The 18957-nt window shown below is 43.8% G+C and overlaps 1 protein-coding gene across 1 annotated transcript; it reads right to left on the bottom strand.

Moving 5' to 3' along the window:
* Positions 1–663: 663 nt before the first annotated feature.
* On the bottom strand, positions 664–8222 carry LOC141271189 (anionic trypsin-like). Its single transcript, XM_073681290.1, has 5 exons — positions 8090–8222; positions 6823–6982; positions 5478–5731; positions 1537–1673; positions 664–920 (listed from the first exon to the last, which is right to left on the bottom strand). Exons 1-5 carry the CDS (start codon positions 8160–8162, stop codon positions 771–773), a joined length of 774 nt encoding a protein of 257 aa, XP_073537391.1. The 5' UTR covers positions 8163–8222; the 3' UTR covers positions 664–770.
* Between the last annotated feature and the right edge of the window lie 10735 nt (positions 8223–18957).

The raw sequence follows: 18957 nt of genomic DNA, 5'->3' as shown, positions 1-18957 counted from the left end.
TATACTGGACACATACTGCTCATGCTCCTCTTAAAGCTGGACACATACTACTCATGCTCCACTTATATACTGGACAAATACTGCTCATGCTTCACTTATATACTGGACACATACTGCTCATGCTCCACTTATATACTGAACACACACTGCTCATGCTCCACTTATATACTGGACACATACTGCTCATGCTCCACTTATATACTGGACACATACTGCTCATGCTCCTCTTATATGCTGGACACATACTACTCATTCTCCACTTATATACTGGACAAATACTGCTCATGCTTCACTCATATACTGAACACACACTGCTCATGCTCCACTTATATACTGGACACATACTGCTCATGCTTCACTTATATACTGAACACACACTGCTCATGCTCCTCTTATATGCTGGACACATACTACTCATGCTTCACTTATATACTGAACACACACTGCTCATGCTCCTCTTATATGCTGGACACATACTACTCATGCTTCATTTATATACTGGACACATACTGCTCATGCTTCACTTATATACTGAACACACACTGCTCATGCTTCACTTATATACTGGACACATACTGCTCATGCTCCTCTTATATACTGGACACATACTGCTCATGCTCCACTTATATGATGGACATAACAATTGGACAATATAACTGCCTTGTTCTTTCATTCGTCTATTGTTTATTCCTTTATTCTTTATCTATGAAGAAAAAATCTTGATTTCCAATATATTCTTTTTGCTGCTTTTAATTTCTCTCCGGGAGCTTCTAAAATCCGGCCATGATTCCTTCTATCCAGGACACGTAGTTACACACCTTTGTATATACACCTGGATAGCCTGGTAGGGCGCAGCCATAACCCCAGGACACCACACCTTGCAGCTTTCCATTGCAAACGACAGGACCCCCGGAGTCAGACTGGAGAAATGGAAGACAATGGAAAGAAACATAAAGTCATGAAAATGGCCGTCCTGTCCTGTAAGGGTGTATGGCGATGACGGTATTATCCAGGTAGTGACCCAATCTCGTGTATAGCTCGTGTTGTGGGATATTAATTCCTATAGTAATTGTATGGTGGAGATTGAACATCTGTCAAAAACTATCTCAAAAGTTTCGACAAATGTGACCAAAGTATCAATAATATTTCTAGAAATCGGTTTTTGCGCACATACTTCTCCAGAAGGTGCTCAGTAGAGATGTGCGAACCCGATCTTAAAAGTTCCCCTGAAGTCTGTTGCAATATTCAAAGTTTCGGGGGAAGTCCAGGAGGTGAGAGAGAGATTGTTTTTTTCTTACTCAACCCCAAAGTTCGGGTCTCCACTGTTTTCAATGGGGTTCAGGTTCTGGTTTCCGTTCGTGTACAGTTCTGGTAACCAGACTAAACTTTGGAATAAAGTTCAGGTCGAATACTAGAACCCGAACTTCCACAGATCCGCTAATCTCTAGTGCTCAGATGTTAAGAGATATAGTTCAAAGTAAATTAGGTTCCATGTTAGCACTGATACATTTTCTGATTCATCAGTTCAACTTCTACCTGACACGAGTCTTTTCCACCTTCTAAGTATCCCAAGCAGACCATGTTATTTGTGATTTGCCCGGGATAAGCATCATGACACAGCTGATCAGCCAAAATTGGTGCATCCAGGCATTGTAGGAGATCCGGATAATTGACTATGAAAAACAAAAAAGGAAACAATGGTTGTCACACTTCCTCCTTTATATTAACAGTAATATCACATTATCTTGTAATAATCCTGTATTATACTCCAGAGCTGCACTCACTATTCTGCTGGTGCAGTCACTGTGTACATACATTACATTACTTATCCTGTACTGATCCTGAGTTACATCCTGTATTATACTCCAGAGCTGCACTCACTATTCTGCTGGTGCAGTCACTGTGTACATACTTTACATTACTGATCCTGTACTGCTCCTGAGTTACCTCCTGTATTATACTCCAGAGCTGCACTCACTATTCTGCTGGTGCAGTCACTGTGCACATACATTACTGATCCTGAGTTACATCCTGTATTATACCCCAGAGCTGCACTCACTATTCTGCTGGTGCAGTCACTGTGTACATACTTTACATTACTGATCCTGTACTGATCCTGAGTTACATCCTGTATTATACTCCAGAGCCTCACTCACTATTCTGCTGGTGCAGTCACTGTGTACATACATTACATTACTGATCGTGAGTTACATCCAGTATTATAATCCAGAGCTGCACTCACTATTCTGCTGGTGGATTCACTGTGCACATACATTACATTACTGATCCTGAGTTATATCCTATATTATACTCCAGAGCTGCACTCACTATTCTGCTGGTGCAGTCACTGTGTACATACATTACATTACTGATCGTGAGTTACATCCAGTATTATAATCCAGAGCTGCACTCACTATTCTGCTGGTGGATTCAATGTGTACATACTTTACATTACTGATCCTGTACTGATCCTGAGTTACATCCTGTATTATACTCCAGAGCTGCACTCACTATTATGCTGGTGCAGTCACTGTGTACATACATTACATTACTGATCCTGAGTTATATCCTGTATTATACTCCAGAGCTGCACTCACTATTCTGCTTGTGCAGTCACTGTGTACATACATGACATTACTGATCCTGAATTACATCCTATATTATACTCCAGAGCTGCCCTCACTATTCTGCTGGTGCAGTCACTGTGTACATACATTACATTACTTATCCTGTACTGATCCTGAGTCACATCATGTATTATACTCCAGAGCTGCACTCACTATTCTGCTGGTGCAGTCACTTTGTACATACATTACATTACTGATCCTGAGTTACATCATGTATTATACTCCAGAGCTGCACTCACTATTCTGCTGGTGGAGTCACTGTGTACATACATTACATTACTGATCCTGAGTTATATCCTGTATTATACTCCAGAGCTGCACTCACTATTCTGCTGGTGCAGTCACTGTGTACATACATTACATTCTGATCCTGTACTGATCCTGAGTTACATCCTGTATTATACTCCAGAGCTGCACTCACTATTCTGCTGGTGCAGTCACTGTGTACATACATTACATTCTGATCCTGTACTGATCCTGAGTTACATCCTGTATTATACTCCAGAGCTGCACTCACTATTCTGCTGGTGCAGTCCCTGTGTACATACATTACATTACTGATCCTGTACTGATCCTGAGTTATATCCTGTATTATACTCCAGAGCTGCACTCACTATTCTGCTGGTGCGGTCACTGTGTACATACATTACATTACTGATCCTGTACTGATCCTGAGTTACATCCTGTATTATACTCCAGAGCTGCACTCACTATTCTGCCAGAACATGAATCTTAACAGATGCATTACAGTTTAGCTGGTATTCATTGCTTGGGGTTAGGGCAATGGCTGCAGTGTACCTCTTGTGAAGATGCAGCTCCCAGAAAGCAGATTATCACAGGAGGTTATTTTCATAGAAGTTTCAATTTGTTTGAACTCAATGTGCAACTGAACAGAGTATCCTGTATGTGGCTCTTTATTCTGTTGCATGGTCAGTTTTAATGCATTCTGATAGCTAAGTTTTCAGGTCGACTAGCATTGATTATGTCTCCCTGTCCCAGTAACCGTCACTATGGGATAATTACTGTCTATAAATATGTGGCGCCCCGAGGGTTCGGTTGCCACAGGGGTATTGCACCTCAACCAGAGGTGTGATATTCCACTCCCAGGTAAGGATGGAGTGTGGACCGGGGCTCAGTTAGCTGCATACACACACTCACCCCATTTCTGGGGGACAGCTCGACGGTGCTCCCATTTATGCAGGCATGACTGACTATGTCCTCGGACAGCTCGACGGTGCCCCCATTTATGCAGGCACAACTGACCATGTCCCTGGCTGGAGTGGGGAGGGGGGAGAGAACCCAGTGATGTAGGAGCAGTAGGGGACGGTTTCTGGAGCATAGGAAGGAGCTCATTGGTTGCAAGTCACCTGAGCTCAGACACAGAGAGGTAGATAAAAGGTGGGAGCCTTCTTAGGAGAGAAGTTCACAGAAGGAGTTCACAGAAGTAGTTCAGCCAGAGAGAGCTGACAGGGAGCTGCGGCTCAGCCTGAGCTCAGCTCCACGAGGCAGGCCTAGAGAGAAGAAGGGAGAAGGAGAAAGAAGGAAGGAGAAGAGACTGAGGAGTAGAAAGGCTCCAGAAACAAGAAGGCAGGAGGGACCCTAAGAGAGCAGAATGGACAGCAACCGTTGCAAACCCGCGTTATATCGGGTGAAGGGTCAGGCCGTGGAAGGGTACCGGATTCCCAAGTTGGTGGAGGTAAATCATCCCTCAGCCAAGAACCGGAGGTCGTGATCATTTATTTGTGCGACCCCTTGCTACACCCGCTAGGAAGGCACCACATAGGGTCAGGGAAACTGGTGCCAAGTTTTACCAGAGAAGGCCCGAGGCAGCCGGACAGAAGCGTGGTCACTGGTGGGGCACGAGGGGCCAGAGAAAGAATAGAAGGGGGTCCTGTGCCATACTCCTGAACTGCCTGGGGGTTGACCGAGCTCCTCACCTGGTGGACGCAGCACGGCTTGGGCAGTCATTGCTGACAGAGGTGACTTGGATATCAACTGTGAGTAAAAGGCCTGAACTGCACCATTGGACTCTGTGTGATTTATGCAGCGCCTGCACCATCACCCCCAGCATCCTCCTACATTGCCCTGAGGCTACACTCTTCCCGTGGGGAGTTATCCTATCCCTGTGCTGCACACCACCAGCCTCAGTGGTCTGCCTTGCAGCGGCGGTCATTCCTGACCGCAATCCACGGGTGGCGTAGTCGGACATTCACAAATCTATAGACTGCCACAATTTGGTCTGACCACCCTGAGCCACGGGATCGGGTTGCCACTTCTACTCCCAGCATCGTACAGAAGCCCGGTCCCGGGTACCCCACTGCTCAGGGGGCGAGTCAAATATATCTAGAAACTCAAGTGTGAACAGGTGACAGCTGCTGTGTCTTCATAATAAGAAGAATATAATTGAAAAGAAAAGAATTTGCACTTCTTATCACTTACAGAGGCTGCTGTACACACATACTGTATATACACAGTATATATATGTATTTATATAAAATATATATTGGTCACGCATTATATCGCCTTCACAATCTTCCTATTCCTCCCACTCAGTAGACCATGAGAATTTAGCACTAGAGTCTGCGATAGTAATGTGACAATTACATGTCTCCGTATTGCCCCTGCCTGATGGTTATGGCTTATATTATAACTTTGAGAATAGGACACACCTACAATAAAATATTAAAATGGAAATTCTCCAACTTGTAAGAAATCCAGAACATAGAAATAACTTATGATATTCTCAAACAATAGATGGGACAAGGTCACACTGTGCAAGACAGCAACTGAGCAAATACTCCGGGACCATTCATCCTTCTGAGTTACATCTTGTGTTCTTGCTTTTCTCACCCCCGTTGCTCAGAGTGTTCCCCCACCCTGAGATGAGGCAGCGAGTCCCGGGCAAGTCACAATGAGTCGGTAGACTGACGATCTTCACTTCAGTGTTCAGCCTTGCCGGCTTTTGCAGCCGGATTAACATGATATCATTGTCGAGAACAGATGGGTCGTACTGTGGATGTGGAATGACTTTAGAAGAAGCGATGAATTGCTCAGCTCCTTCTAATTCTTTAATGTTATGTTCTCCAAGACGAACTTGCATGTGCCTAAAACATGAAAATGGAACTTGTCACATAAGTCAAGAATCTGAAATTCCTGCTGACCTCGTCCAAGCCTCAATGCTTATCCATGTAGTTATGACATGCTGTATATACTGTTGGACAACTATCATTGGGGGATACCAATGAACAAACTGGACCCTCTTGAATCTGTGATGACTAAGGTTTGGGGTCATGGTTACCCAGTGGGATCTTCTCTATGGATCACAAGGGTTAAAGATGTATGATACATGGTGGTCAACTAATCCCGTGGGCAGACTCATTCCAAGAAAGAATGGTCAAGATGATCATGTATGATACATGGTGCTCAACTAATCCCCTGGGCAGACTCATTCCAAGAAAGAATGGTCAAGATGATCATGTATGATACATGGTGCTCAACTAATCCCCTGGGCAGACTCATTCCAAGAAAGAATGGTCAAGATGATCATGTATGATACATGGTGCTCAACTAATCCCCTGGGCAGACTCATTCCAAGAAAGAATGGTCAAGATGATCATGTATGATACATGGTGGTCAACAAATCACCTGGGCAGACTCATTCCAAGAAAGAATGGTCAAGATGATCATGTATGATACATGGTGGTCAACTAATAACCTGGGCAAACTCATTCCAAGAAAGAATGGTCAAGATGATCATGTATGATACATGGCGGTCAACTAATCCCCTGGGCAGACTCATTCCAAGAAAGAATGGTCAAGATGATCATGTATGATACATGGTGGTCAACTAATAACCTGGGCAGACTCATTCCAAGAAAGAATGGTCAAGATGATCATGTATGATACATGGTGGTCAACTAATCACCTGGGCAGACTCATTCCAAGAAAGAATGGTCAAGATGATCTTCAACTCATCCACTTCACAATTCCTTCACTAAATGCCACCCTGCTGGTCAGTCTCCTTCCTTAAATTGGTTCTCAAATCTCCACTAATAATGTTTTATCTCACTCACTTGTATCTCGGACACTGGTCGAAATGAAATCCAAATCGTAAAATAGGAATGATGAGCCCAATGCCAGTCCGCTAGTCATTTTGCTAATGCACTTATAAATATGTATATTTGGAGTTCCTTACTTTTGATAGCAGTGAGCAGCAGAGACCACCCATAAAGTACTAACCAGGGACCCTCCACAGAAATGATACCCGACATTCAGAGACACCTGGTAAGGCACAGACCCTTCTGGACACTTGTAACCTCCGACAATCTTATCATCATCCTCAATGGGCGCAGCAGCTGACAAAAACGCAATAAATAAGAATATGAGAAACTGAAACTTAAAAATATACAGACAATATCACAATGCTGGAGGAATTAGAGACTTAACAAAAAAAAATAAGACATCTTAAGCAGTTGCTGTGTTTTTAAACAATGAGTCTGAGGAGACTCGATATTTACTTGAATATCTACTAAAGAGGTATTCCAGGTGTAATAAATGGAGGCTGTCAAACCGGCGTAAGGAGTCATAAAGACCTTGCAATGCTCCTCTGGAAATTTAAATATGCAAATATTATCTTCAGAGAGGAATTGGACAGGAACTTTAGCGACTCCTATTGAAAGTACAAAACCTAAAAGAGTATATGCCACATAACCTAGTATAAAAAGCCAAACCAAATGCTTCCTATGTACTCACATGTTTAAGGGTGCTTGCCCATCATCAGTGCAAATCAGGAGGTCTGATTTGGCTAGAATAGAGGCCTCTGACAGGTGGTCTAAGGGGGAACTTTTCTCCTCGTAGAGAGTGCCTTAGAAACTCTGTTGGAGGACGTTGGAGGCAGCCAAATCAGACCACTTGCTTTGCACTGATGAGGGGCAAACACCCCAGCTAATACACATGACATCCAACCCATTCTAACATGGGACACGAGACCCCAGTGAATGAAGGATTACCATCAGTTAGACCCCCCACTTATTTAGCAGGCGTCACCTACTTTGTACTAGCACAAATTTTAGAAGAAAATACTTCAATATTGACAAAATGTGTTCCAAAAACCACAAAACGATATTACCGTAATTAGAAAAAAAAAAATCTTCTTTGCTAACAATAATTAGCCACACATTAAAAAGATAAGTCACAACTAGAATTGCTGAAAAACTGGTGGGCTGGGGAAGAACATGATTGGGTGTATGGATGAGAGCACACTGCCCAGGCAATGCAAAGAGTTTACAAAGGCGGAAAACAAAGGGAAACACCACAAACATGTGAAAGGAAATTAGTGTCCTTCAGTTTTCTTCTTCCACCAATGTCTCCCTATATTTTTACTATTTAATAGTGGAGAAAGCAATCACACTCCATTATGAAATGAAAAGTAAGAAGTTGTCAAAAAGTAAACTTCTACATACCAGCAAGTCCCAGTACGAGAAGGAGAAGTTTCATGGTGATACCATAAAGTCTTTCTTGGTCTGATCTCACCATTATAAACCTTTTATTAGACTGAGGGTTATCTGTATCACCAGAACACGTGTCTGTTCACATGGATGTTGAGGCCAAATTCTCAAAGGAACATTAATTATGATTCCACTTTTGGCTTTAAACCTGTTATTGAACATAGCGGCTTCTCATTTGTCATCTCCAGTGTGCCAAAAGGATCAAGGACAAGTCAACGGCATCAATAGAGAATATGGTGTACTCGAAATCAGCTATGTGGACAGAAGGAAATTCAGCTGCAATCACCACTAAATATAGAGCTGGTAGGGAATATATTCTCATTGGGACCTTCCACACATGGTCATTTGATGGACATAATATCCGGACCCTCACAGTTCTACTGAAGTAGATGTAGATGACCATGAGATACTATAATATAGTAAGTAATATAAACAGTACAGCATCGTGATGCCATCCAGGGCCGGGCTGGCCCACTAAAGTACCAGAGGGTCTTAAAAGTTTTTGTAAAGTTCTGATGAAATAAAGGACTTCAAATCTCTAGCAGAAGATAACTCTGATTTGGAGACAATCGTTTGTCGGGAACAATTCTTATATATTAGTTTTTTTCTCTTTTGTCTATAATATCTTCCAATCTGCTGATTTCAAGAGTTCAAGTCCTCTTTTTCTCTGAGAGGCAATTTTCATATAAAATCAAAATCATTTTTCTGATTCAGATTGATGTTGTGCCACCAAAACCTCTTTGACCCATCAAAACCCTGGACTACATAAATCCCCTGAAGTAGTCCTGTGGTATGTGCTCCAAGACATTAGCAGTAGATCCTGTAAGTTGTGGGATGCAACCACCATTGATCAGACTTGTTTATTCATATCATCCCGTCGATGAGGAGATTGAAGTCTTGAAATGTTGATCTCTTCGTCATATTCATTTCTGATCGATCATTATCCGCTGAAAGAGACACAGCCATTAGGGAATCACACTGCCAAGAAGACGGGTATCGTACAATGTTTACGTAAGTTGTCGGTATAAAAAAATGCTCTGTTCTCATTTGTCTTGGTCAATTCTCTTAATTCGCTCTCCAATAACAACATAGCAATGAAATTCATGACAGAGCCAGGCCCTTCAATTGATGAGCACCCACAAGTGCCTGATGGACCTGACTGATCTCTATCCTCGCCACCTTAGTAGTAAATAGCATGAAAAATTGTCCTTCAATGATGGTTACCTGTTTCTGGAGGACTGATCAAGTCGTTGATTGACTGTTCCTCTGGTGATATATATGAGTAAATGCACGTCACACACGTACTGTACATGTGTCTTTGCTAGGACAGTCTATGAAAATTGTGGACAGTTTTCTTCGCTGTCAGACATATGGAGGGAGGTACCGATGGTGGGTAGGCCAAGGAAGGGCATGGTTACAGGTTGGAAGTAGTGAGGGGTAATAAAATAAGAGGTATGGCACCAGTAGGAAAGACCATGTTTGGACATGGCGTGATGCCTATTGGAGATGCCATTGGTCAGTGAGACAATTGGGCTTGGGCCTATTCTACTAATTGAGACCATGGTGTTCTGATGTCTGGAAATGAGTATTTTTTGTGCAGGTAGATTGAGAAGGAGAAAGAGGCATTAATATGGTGTGCAGAGAGATCGCACCATTCTAGTGAATTAGACCGAGTCATCATGGAAGCAGCCGGTGAGCTACATAACTCATCAACACATCTACTGTGCTTTAGCTGTGGGGGTTGTGTCCAAGGAGGAGTGACCCCAGTGCTGAGAGGATCATATAGGTGAAATCATTGAATGGTTCTTAATAAGACGGGTTACAGATGCCAATGACCAAAGCATTCCCATGAATACCAATACGCAGAGCGTTGTAGTTTCATGTCATATAGAAAGTCTCACATTCGAGAGCATTGGTCAAAAATACTGGATTACCTAGTGGTCTTCTATTTAAGAACTACACATTGAAGTATGTCCTGTATTGCAATGTCTGAACTGAAATATTTTAAAAATGAATAACTTTTCATAGCTGATGGTCTAACTGCTGGTGCTGGATCTTCCATCAATTTCGAGAATGAGACTCTGAAATGCTGTGTTATAATGGAGTGGTGGCCATGAGTACACTCCACTGCACCATTGATATTCTATGAGACTGATGAAGATATCCAACCACAGCGTTTTGTTCTCGGGATTGGTTGAAGTACCAGTGATCAGAGTTTTGTGGACCGGTAATAACTAGAGGTGAAGGAATGAATTCTATGCAAAATTTCAAATTCCAGATAAAATCGAACAATTTCTTAACCAATTTATGGACACTTTACACATTGCAAAAGATTGCATCAATCACAAAAGGTTCCCATGACCTCAGATGTTATTGCATGCGCTTCCATATAATGCTTTGCAGTTATCACATCACACGACAGAGATCAGCCAATTTGAGGGACTCTAAAAGCATGTATAATAGCCTAGGCAGGGAATGCAGCAGCCATTTTGAGTCAGTGTTCTGTGTGTGCACAGAATAGTCTTTCTGACCGTAAATGATTAAGAGGGATAATTTTTGGACCATTTTTTTATTTAGAAAAAAACAAAACATGGAAAGTCTGCAATACACTTTATTATTAAATTGGCTGTTGATTACCACCGGGTTCCATCTATTTCTATGGTGAGGTCACTTGGACATTACGAATGCTATATTTCAGTTAAAGAGGTTGAAAATGGTTGGATCCATTCCTAGAAGACCTCAGTACGTTACCCACTTTTTTTCAGGCCAAATGGAGGCGTTACAGTATTGCGATTCTCAGCAAATTGATTCACTGTGAATAAAAAAAATTTGTGAAAAATTAAACTGGTGAATTTTAATTTTAAGACTCGATCATCTTGAGTAATAACTTGATAGGATGGGAATAACCTTTTTAAGAAACTCATCAGATTCTTGGAGTATTTTTCAGATGTTAATATGACAAGAATTGAATCTTCTTAGATTTACATTACATGCATCCAATGAGGAAATGTTTAGTTATGTAATGAACTGACTAGATAAGAAAAAGTTTTATTGCAAGTTAGCTCTTAGGATTTGGTGCAAAGTTTGTGATTTTTAAGGAATAATAGAAACCAGGTCTGTGGAGTTGATAAGCAAAACTTCAATTCCTCTGTTTTTTCACACTTGCCTCAGACTCAAAGTTTTGTTGTTTTTTACATATTTATTGTGCTCAATCTAATCACATCTGATGATTAGTTACTGCTGATGGTTTCCTGAATCCAAGACCCATAGTTGCAGACTTTGGTGTAGACGCCAGGATACCCTGTTAGTGCACAGCTAATATTCCATGATACTATTCCTTGTAGTTCTCCATTGCAAACCATAGGACCTCCTGTGACACCCTGGAAGAAATACACAGAGAATTTTAGGTTACATGTGTTTTACTTAAATTTTTACATATTTAATATGTACACATTAAATGGAGTTGTCAAGTACTCCCCATAGGATAAGTCATAAATATCGAGTCTGACAACTAGTATCCCACCAATCAGTTGTTACCAGCTCCGGCACCGGCTGGATGAACACAGTGTACTGAGCTGGATGAGCACAACTCTGCACACTTTGTGGTGGCCAATTTTGTGTGCAGCTCAGCCCCTATTTAAATGAATAGAATAGGTCATCAATATCAGATATGCGCAGTCTGACACCTGGGAAACGTGTGAGGAGACTATTGAGGAGAATAGTGTGAGGAGACAGTATGGGGGGAGAAAAGTATGAGTGGGCACAGAATGGAGACTGAATAGTGTGGGCGGGAGGGTATCATGGGGGGAAAGTTTAAGGGCACAGCCTGGAGGGAACAGTATGCTAAAAAGGGGGAGTGTGTTGAGGGGGCACAATATAGAGACTGGGCCCTATTGTGGGGGCACAGTATTAGAGGACAGTGTGAAGAGGAAAGTTTGGAAAGGATAGAGCAGTGTGGAGGGCATGTAAGAGGGACAGTGTGTGAGTCATATTTTGTGCAGGGAATATACAGTAGTGAGGAGCAATTATGTATTCAGGGTCTCAGTGTAGGGCAGATATTTTTATTCAGGAGCTTTATAATGACTCTGCTCTCTTTAAGAGCATTGTGTGGGAATGTGCTGCAGAAGACCGGAGAAGATGGAAGTCTGCAGAGATGGGTTGTGGATGTGAAAATTCATCATGGAGTCTGGACAAGACGAAGAAGAAATCAGAGACAACATCATCTATAAGGTACCTGGATGTAAATGTTTATTTGTGATACTGACTAGTTCTCATATTTTTATTTATGTTAGGAGCATTAAAAGGGGTTGTCCAAGTCTGTGATGAGTCTGTAGTCATTCTATGTGACTGCAGACTTCTGAATTCTCACAGTGCGCACTGCTCGCTGTCAGGATTCTCTTGTGCCAGCGATTTGCATACATACAGTCACATACCGACTAGACTTGCATGGCCTCACTCAATGAAAACTAATTGAGCGAGGCAGGACACGTCTAGTCGAAATGTGGCCAGAAGTATACAAATCACATACTTGTGCTGATATGACCGTCCATTCTTGCCACCGGCAAAGGAGAATCCTAAAAGTGCGTAGTGCATGTGCTGTGAGAAGTCAGAAACCTGCAGTCTCATAGAGTGACGGCAGACTTTCATCTGAAACCTGGACGAGCCCTTTAATTATAAAATGAAGCCCAATACTAACAGTGTGTAATTTCCTCACTGTCAGGATTCAGCTGTGCTGCCGCAGTCATATCTCTTATGTGATTTTCATATTTGCGGTCACGTGACAACGAGCTTTTCTTCCTGATTCTCTCAGTTTTTCACTGAACATTGAGAGAATTAGGGAGAGCAGCTCGTCGGCACGTGACTTAGTGTGCAAATCGCATATGTGCTTGGGGGGGGGGGAGGCGCAAAACTGAATTCTTGCCCCGGGTGCCACAAAACCTAGATACACCTCTGGTCCTAAGGAACCACTTTGAGCCCAATCCAATGCAGTGCCCGAAAAATAGCATGGAAGGTTGACAAGCAAAATCAGACTGTTGCCATGTATGCGTGTAGAGAAACAAGAAGCTGCTGCTAAGGGCTTATGTGCACAGGCGCTTTACAGCTCCATGACGCAGAGATCCTCAGTGGGATGTAGGAATTTTCTTCTCCTTGATTTCGTAGATTCATTTGTGCTTTTCTCTATCACATGAGATATTATACATTAATATTTTCCTAAAATCTCTGGAAGAATTTGAGACCAGGCGGTGCCATACAAAGTAAATCCTATAAAAAGAAGGAAATATTACGAATATCAATTATAGTATACCCAGAATACCTCTATCGTAGAACAAAAACCACAAAAAAGGTATAATACGGGACCACAACAATATAAGATACAATTCATATATTTTATTAGTCAAGAAATTAATAAAAAACAATACACAAGACAACAGACAAATGAAAAAACATACTAAAAACAGAACAGCTCGGGAGGGGAGAGGGGTATGTCCAAAACATTTTTTTGTGAAGATATGCAATATATGAAGCCCTCTCTTGAAAATAAATGTTGCCAAAAAAGAGAAGAGTACAATTCATATCTCTCTATATACAGTACAGACCAAAAGTTTGGACACACCTTCTCATTTAAAGATTTTTCTGTATTTTCATGACTATGAAAATTGTACATTCACACTGAAGGCATCAAAACTATGAATTAACACATGTGGAATTATATACTTAACAAAAAAGTGTGAAACAGCTGAAAATATGTCTTATATTCTAGGTTCTTCACAGTAGCCACCTTTTGCTTTGATGGCTGCTTTGCACGCTCTTGGCATTCTCTTGATGAGCTTCAAGAGTTAGTCACCGGAAATGGTTTTCACTTCACAGGTGTGCCCTGTCAGGTTTAATAAGTGGGATTTCTTGCCTTATAAATGGGGTTGGGACCATCAGTTGTGTTGTGCAGAAGTCTGGTGGATACACAGCTGATAGTCCTACTGAATAGACTGTTAGCTTCTTTTTTCTTGCCATAATACAAATTCTAAGTAAAGAAAAACGAGTGGCCATCATTACTTTAAGAAATGAAGGTCAGTCAGTGCGAAAAATTGGGCAAACTTTGAATGTGTCCCCAAGTGCAGTTGCAAAAACCATCAAGCGCTACAAAGAAACTGGCTCACATGAGGACCGCCCCAGGAAAGGAAGACCAAGAGTCACCTCTGCTTCTGAGGATAAGTTTATCCGAGTCACCAGCCTCAGAAATCGCAGGTTAACAGCAGCTCAGATTAGAGACCAGGTCAATACCACACAGAGTTCTAGCAGCAGACACATCTCTTCAACAACTGTTAAGAGGAGACTTTGTGCAGCAGGCCTTCATGGTAAAATAGCTGCTAGGAAACCACTGCTAAGGACAGGCAACAAGCAGAAGAGACTTGTTTGGGCTAAAGAACACAAGGAATGGACATTAGACCAGTGAAAATCTGTGCTTTGGTCTGATAAGTCCAAATTTGAGATCTTTGGTTCCAACCACCGTGTCTTTGTGCGACGCAGAAAAGGTGAACGGATGGACTCTACATGCCTGGTTCCCACCGTGAAGCATGGAGGATGAGGTGTGATGGTGTGGGGGGGCTTTGCTGGTGACACTGTTGGGGATTTATTCAAAATTGAAGGCATACTGAACCAGCATGGCTACCACAGCATCTTGCAGCGGCATGCTATTCCATCCGGTTTGCGTTTAGTTGGACCATCATTTATTTTTCAACAGGACAATGACCCCAAACACACCTCCAGGCTGTGTAAGGGCTATTTGACCAAGAAGGAGAGTGATGGGGGGCTACGCCAGATGACCTGGCCTCCACAGTCACCAGACCTGAACCCAATCGAGATGGTTTGGGGTGAGCTGGACACAGAGTGAAGGCAAAAGGGCCAACAAGTGCTAAGCATCTCTGGGAACTCCTTCAAGATTGTTGGAAGACCATTTCCGGTGACTACCTCTTGAAGCTCATCAAGAGAATGCCAAGAGTGTGCAAAGCAGTCATCAAAGCAAAAGGTGGCTACTGTGAAGAACCTAGAATATAAGACATATTTTCAGTTGTTTCACACTTTTTTGTTAAGTATATAATTCCACATGTGGTAATTCATAGTTTTGATGCCTTCAGTGTGAATGTACAATTTTCATAGTTATGAAAATACAGAAAAATTTTTAAATGAGAAGGTGTGTCCAAACTTTTGGTCTGTACTGTATATATATACAGTCTATATATATACATATACTGTATATGTGACTGCAGATGCCTCCAATCAAAAATATATGTATTAGAGTAAAAAATAAATATAAATAAAGTGCCTGTGCAAATAAATATATACTCATTAGATATAAAGTGTACAATGCATATATTAGAATTTAGTGCTCTGAGACAAATTCATAAGGGAACATAACCCAGGGAGCCGTCGCAATATATATTCAAACTCAAAATGGATAAGGTTTATAACAAGTTATACTATGACAACAATGAGGGCATAAAGACATTATTTTCTCTGGGTTCTCTCATTGTTGTCATAGTATATTGCAGTGCGGGGATTGCAGTGTCCTCTGGCGGCGGCAGAGGTGAGATGCGGCTGGAGCCAGGGCCTGTACCTGTGCCGGAGTCACTGGTGTTGGGCAGTGAAGCAGATGAGCCGGGACCTGTGCCGGGCTGTGAGCGGCGTCCAGCGGTGAGGCAGAGGAGCGTGTGTGGCTTCCGGTGGCCACGGCCATCTTCCTGAGGCCATGATCCACAGGAAAATGGCCGTCCGAGTAGGCGCATCCGGCGGCCAGACACTGGCCCCGCAGCATCTCACCTCTTCTGCTGCCGCCGCCGGGTTCCTGAGGCAGGGAACGGAGGGACCTGTGATCATGCTCAACCACCACCGCAACTCACAGCTGCTGGAGCACCGGCTTCATGTATCCAGGGTCCGCAGCATTCCTCCACTTCCACCGGGCCGGTTTCCTGAAGGACCCTGCCTCCCGTGACCCCAGCTCCACCACCCCCCAGCTAAGATCCCATACCTATTCAGACTATAAGATGAAAATTTTTTTTCCTATTTTCCGCCCCAAAATTTGGGGTGCGTCTTATGGTCCGGAGCGTCTTATAGTCCGAAAAACGGTAACTTCTAATTTTTAGAAATTTTAGATGGTGAATTCAAGCAATTTGCTTCATACAAAACATTTATAATGGCCTCCCCCATCCCCCACATTGCAGAATTTTCCATCAGCCAGAGAAGATTCATATGACCTTGGCTGTGGCTTGGTGGGTTTTGCCATAATGCCTTCAGACATCACATGGTATAGGACAGCAAATCAGAAGGGGCTATCATAGTCTGTATAAAAGCAGAGGCAGGAAATGCAGAAACTATTTGTGGTAAATTTGGATAGTAAGAGTGAGAGGTTATCACTAGTGTTGAGCGAGCACTAAGATACTCGGGTGCTCGACCCGAGCAACGAGCCCAATGTTAGTCTATGGGAGACCCGAGCATTTTTGCGGGGCACCCCCGGCAGTCTGTAGAAAGCCTAAAAAGTGCCCAAAACGATAGTGACAGTGCTCAAAAGACATGGGGACAGCATGGGCATCGCCCCAGGAAGCATTTCTGACCCCCAGGTCACTGCTGTCAACAACATGGTCAGAGGTATTAAGCCACTTTAACGGGCTCACAATAAAACGTTCAAAAACGAAACTGAAACTGTTTTCCTGTGAAATATGTTAAGGAACTTCCTTTCCAGGGTAAAGACTTGTGTATAAGGTAAAATAAATAACCAAAAACAAAAATACTCCTCCACACCTTGGGCTATGTTCACAAGTAGCATTTTTAATGCGTTTTTGCACTTTTGTATTGCTTTCAACCGTGACAAATGCATTCACCGGGAAATGTCATTTTAAAATTTTACAATCTTATCTGGCCATGTGCTGTGTGACACATGCATACAGTGCTAAAAAGACATGGGAACAGCATGGGGAAGACCCCTGGAAGCATCTCTGACACCCAGGTCACTGCCTAAAAGTGTGCCCATCAGAAGTGATCCTTGCTGCATCGGAAGACGCAGACTTGCAATTATCCCCTTGCAAGTCCTTGTCCCAGGGCAGTGTTCAATTGTACCTCCCCCATTCCTTGCAATGTAAGTGCAAGTATGCAGCCTGCCACCCACCCACCCCCAGGCTGCAATGCCATACTGCTAGCTTGCTTGCACTTGAAATGGGGCCTTTTAGTTTGGAGGAGGCCGAAGCTGGCCACTACCTAATGGCTTCTTCGGCAGCGAGGTATCCATACTCAGTCCCCAGCCGCCTGGCGGCCGGGTGTCCACGCTTGGGCCCCTATTTCTCCATGGAACATCCCCTCACACTTTTCTTAGCCCGGCCTGCTTTAGGGCAGCATTGGACGAGCTCACCAGAGAACCAGACTCCTCCAGTGGGCCCTGGCTTCTCCATCAGGGGAGTTGAAAGTGCCAAGGTGAGGAGCATGATGATGATGATAGAAGTTAGCATCTGCTTTGTTTTCTTGGAATGCAAGCATAAATGTGCAAACTGCCACCCACCCACCCCCAGGCTGCAATACCATACTGCTAGCTTGCTTGCACTTGAAATTGGGCCTTTTAGGCATGTGGAGGCAGACGCCGGCCACCATGTCATGGCTGCGTCGGCGGCCTGGAATCCATACTCAGTCCCCAGCCGCCCGGCGGTCGGGTGTCCACGATCGGTCCCCAGCCGCCAGGGGGCGGCCGGGTGTCCATACTCAGTCCCCAGCCACCCCGCGGCCGGGTGTCCACACACGGTCCCTAGCCACCTGGGGGCGGCTGGGTGTCCATAAACGGTACCCAGCTGCCCTTATTTCTCCTTGGAACATCCCCCCACACTTTTCTTAGCCCAGCCTGCTTTAGGGCAGCATTGGACGAGCCCACCAGAGAACCAGACTCCTCCAGTGGGCCCTGGCTTCTCCATCAGGGGAGTTGAGAGTGCCAAGGTGAGGAGCATGATGATGATGATGATAGAAGTTAGCATCTGCTTTGTTTTCTTGGAATGCAAGCGCATGTATGTAGTAGCGGCTAGGCCTGAGGTGGTCAGCGTTTTGGCGCATATCCTACCTCCTCCGAGGATTGCTGGATGTTTTCCTGCTACTAACCCAGTACTATGACTCCCGTTAAAACAAAGCTTTAGGTGGTGAATGATGGATGAGGTGGTGGCAAAGGAGAAAGAGCAGGAGGAACAGGGACCATTCACATCAATATCAGGCCAGTCAACCACACATGTCTAGTAGGATATGTTTCTGTACTGTGACGCCTCTACTCGAAAAGCCCTTTTCTTTACCCTGGTAGATGGGGGACTCGGAGTTGGGTCCTGTGATGGAGAGATGGGGTGCAGCCGGGGCCTGGACCCGCTCCGTGCTCAGGGCCGTCACATTAAAAAGGATGGTGTGGGCTTATCTGGGTTGAGTGGCTGATTACGACTACGCCACCTGTGGCACCTGGTGAAGGCCACCAGCGCTGCTGCAGTCCACTGAGGCCTGGTGTTAGGGCAGCCGGCGTTGTTACTACTCCCCACAGGCGGAGCAGGGCCTCAGGGCAGAGATACAGGATGGAGGGGGGGTAGTAGTAGAGGAATACGGGTGACGTGTCGTGCGGTGTAGCCCAGAGTAAACAGTCCGGAGTCCATAGGGGTGAACTTCCAAGGCTTTACTCACATTAGAGATGGCAGAAGGAAGGTGACTACCTGCTCCCCGCGGAGTCCTGCGGTCATCATGGACGGGATCCATTTGTTGTGGAGCTACACTCTTAAGCTCCGAGCCTTCTTGGTCAAGGTCTTTGACCGGGTTGAGAC

Source organism: Phyllobates terribilis, unplaced genomic scaffold (genome assembly GCF_046119375.1).
Source record: "Phyllobates terribilis strain yellow unplaced genomic scaffold, ASM4611937v1 Scaffold_5__5_contigs__length_657084704, whole genome shotgun sequence".
Classification (NCBI taxonomy): domain Eukaryota; kingdom Metazoa; phylum Chordata; class Amphibia; order Anura; family Dendrobatidae; genus Phyllobates; species Phyllobates terribilis.
This window is presented reverse-complemented; position numbering and strand designations above follow the sequence as displayed.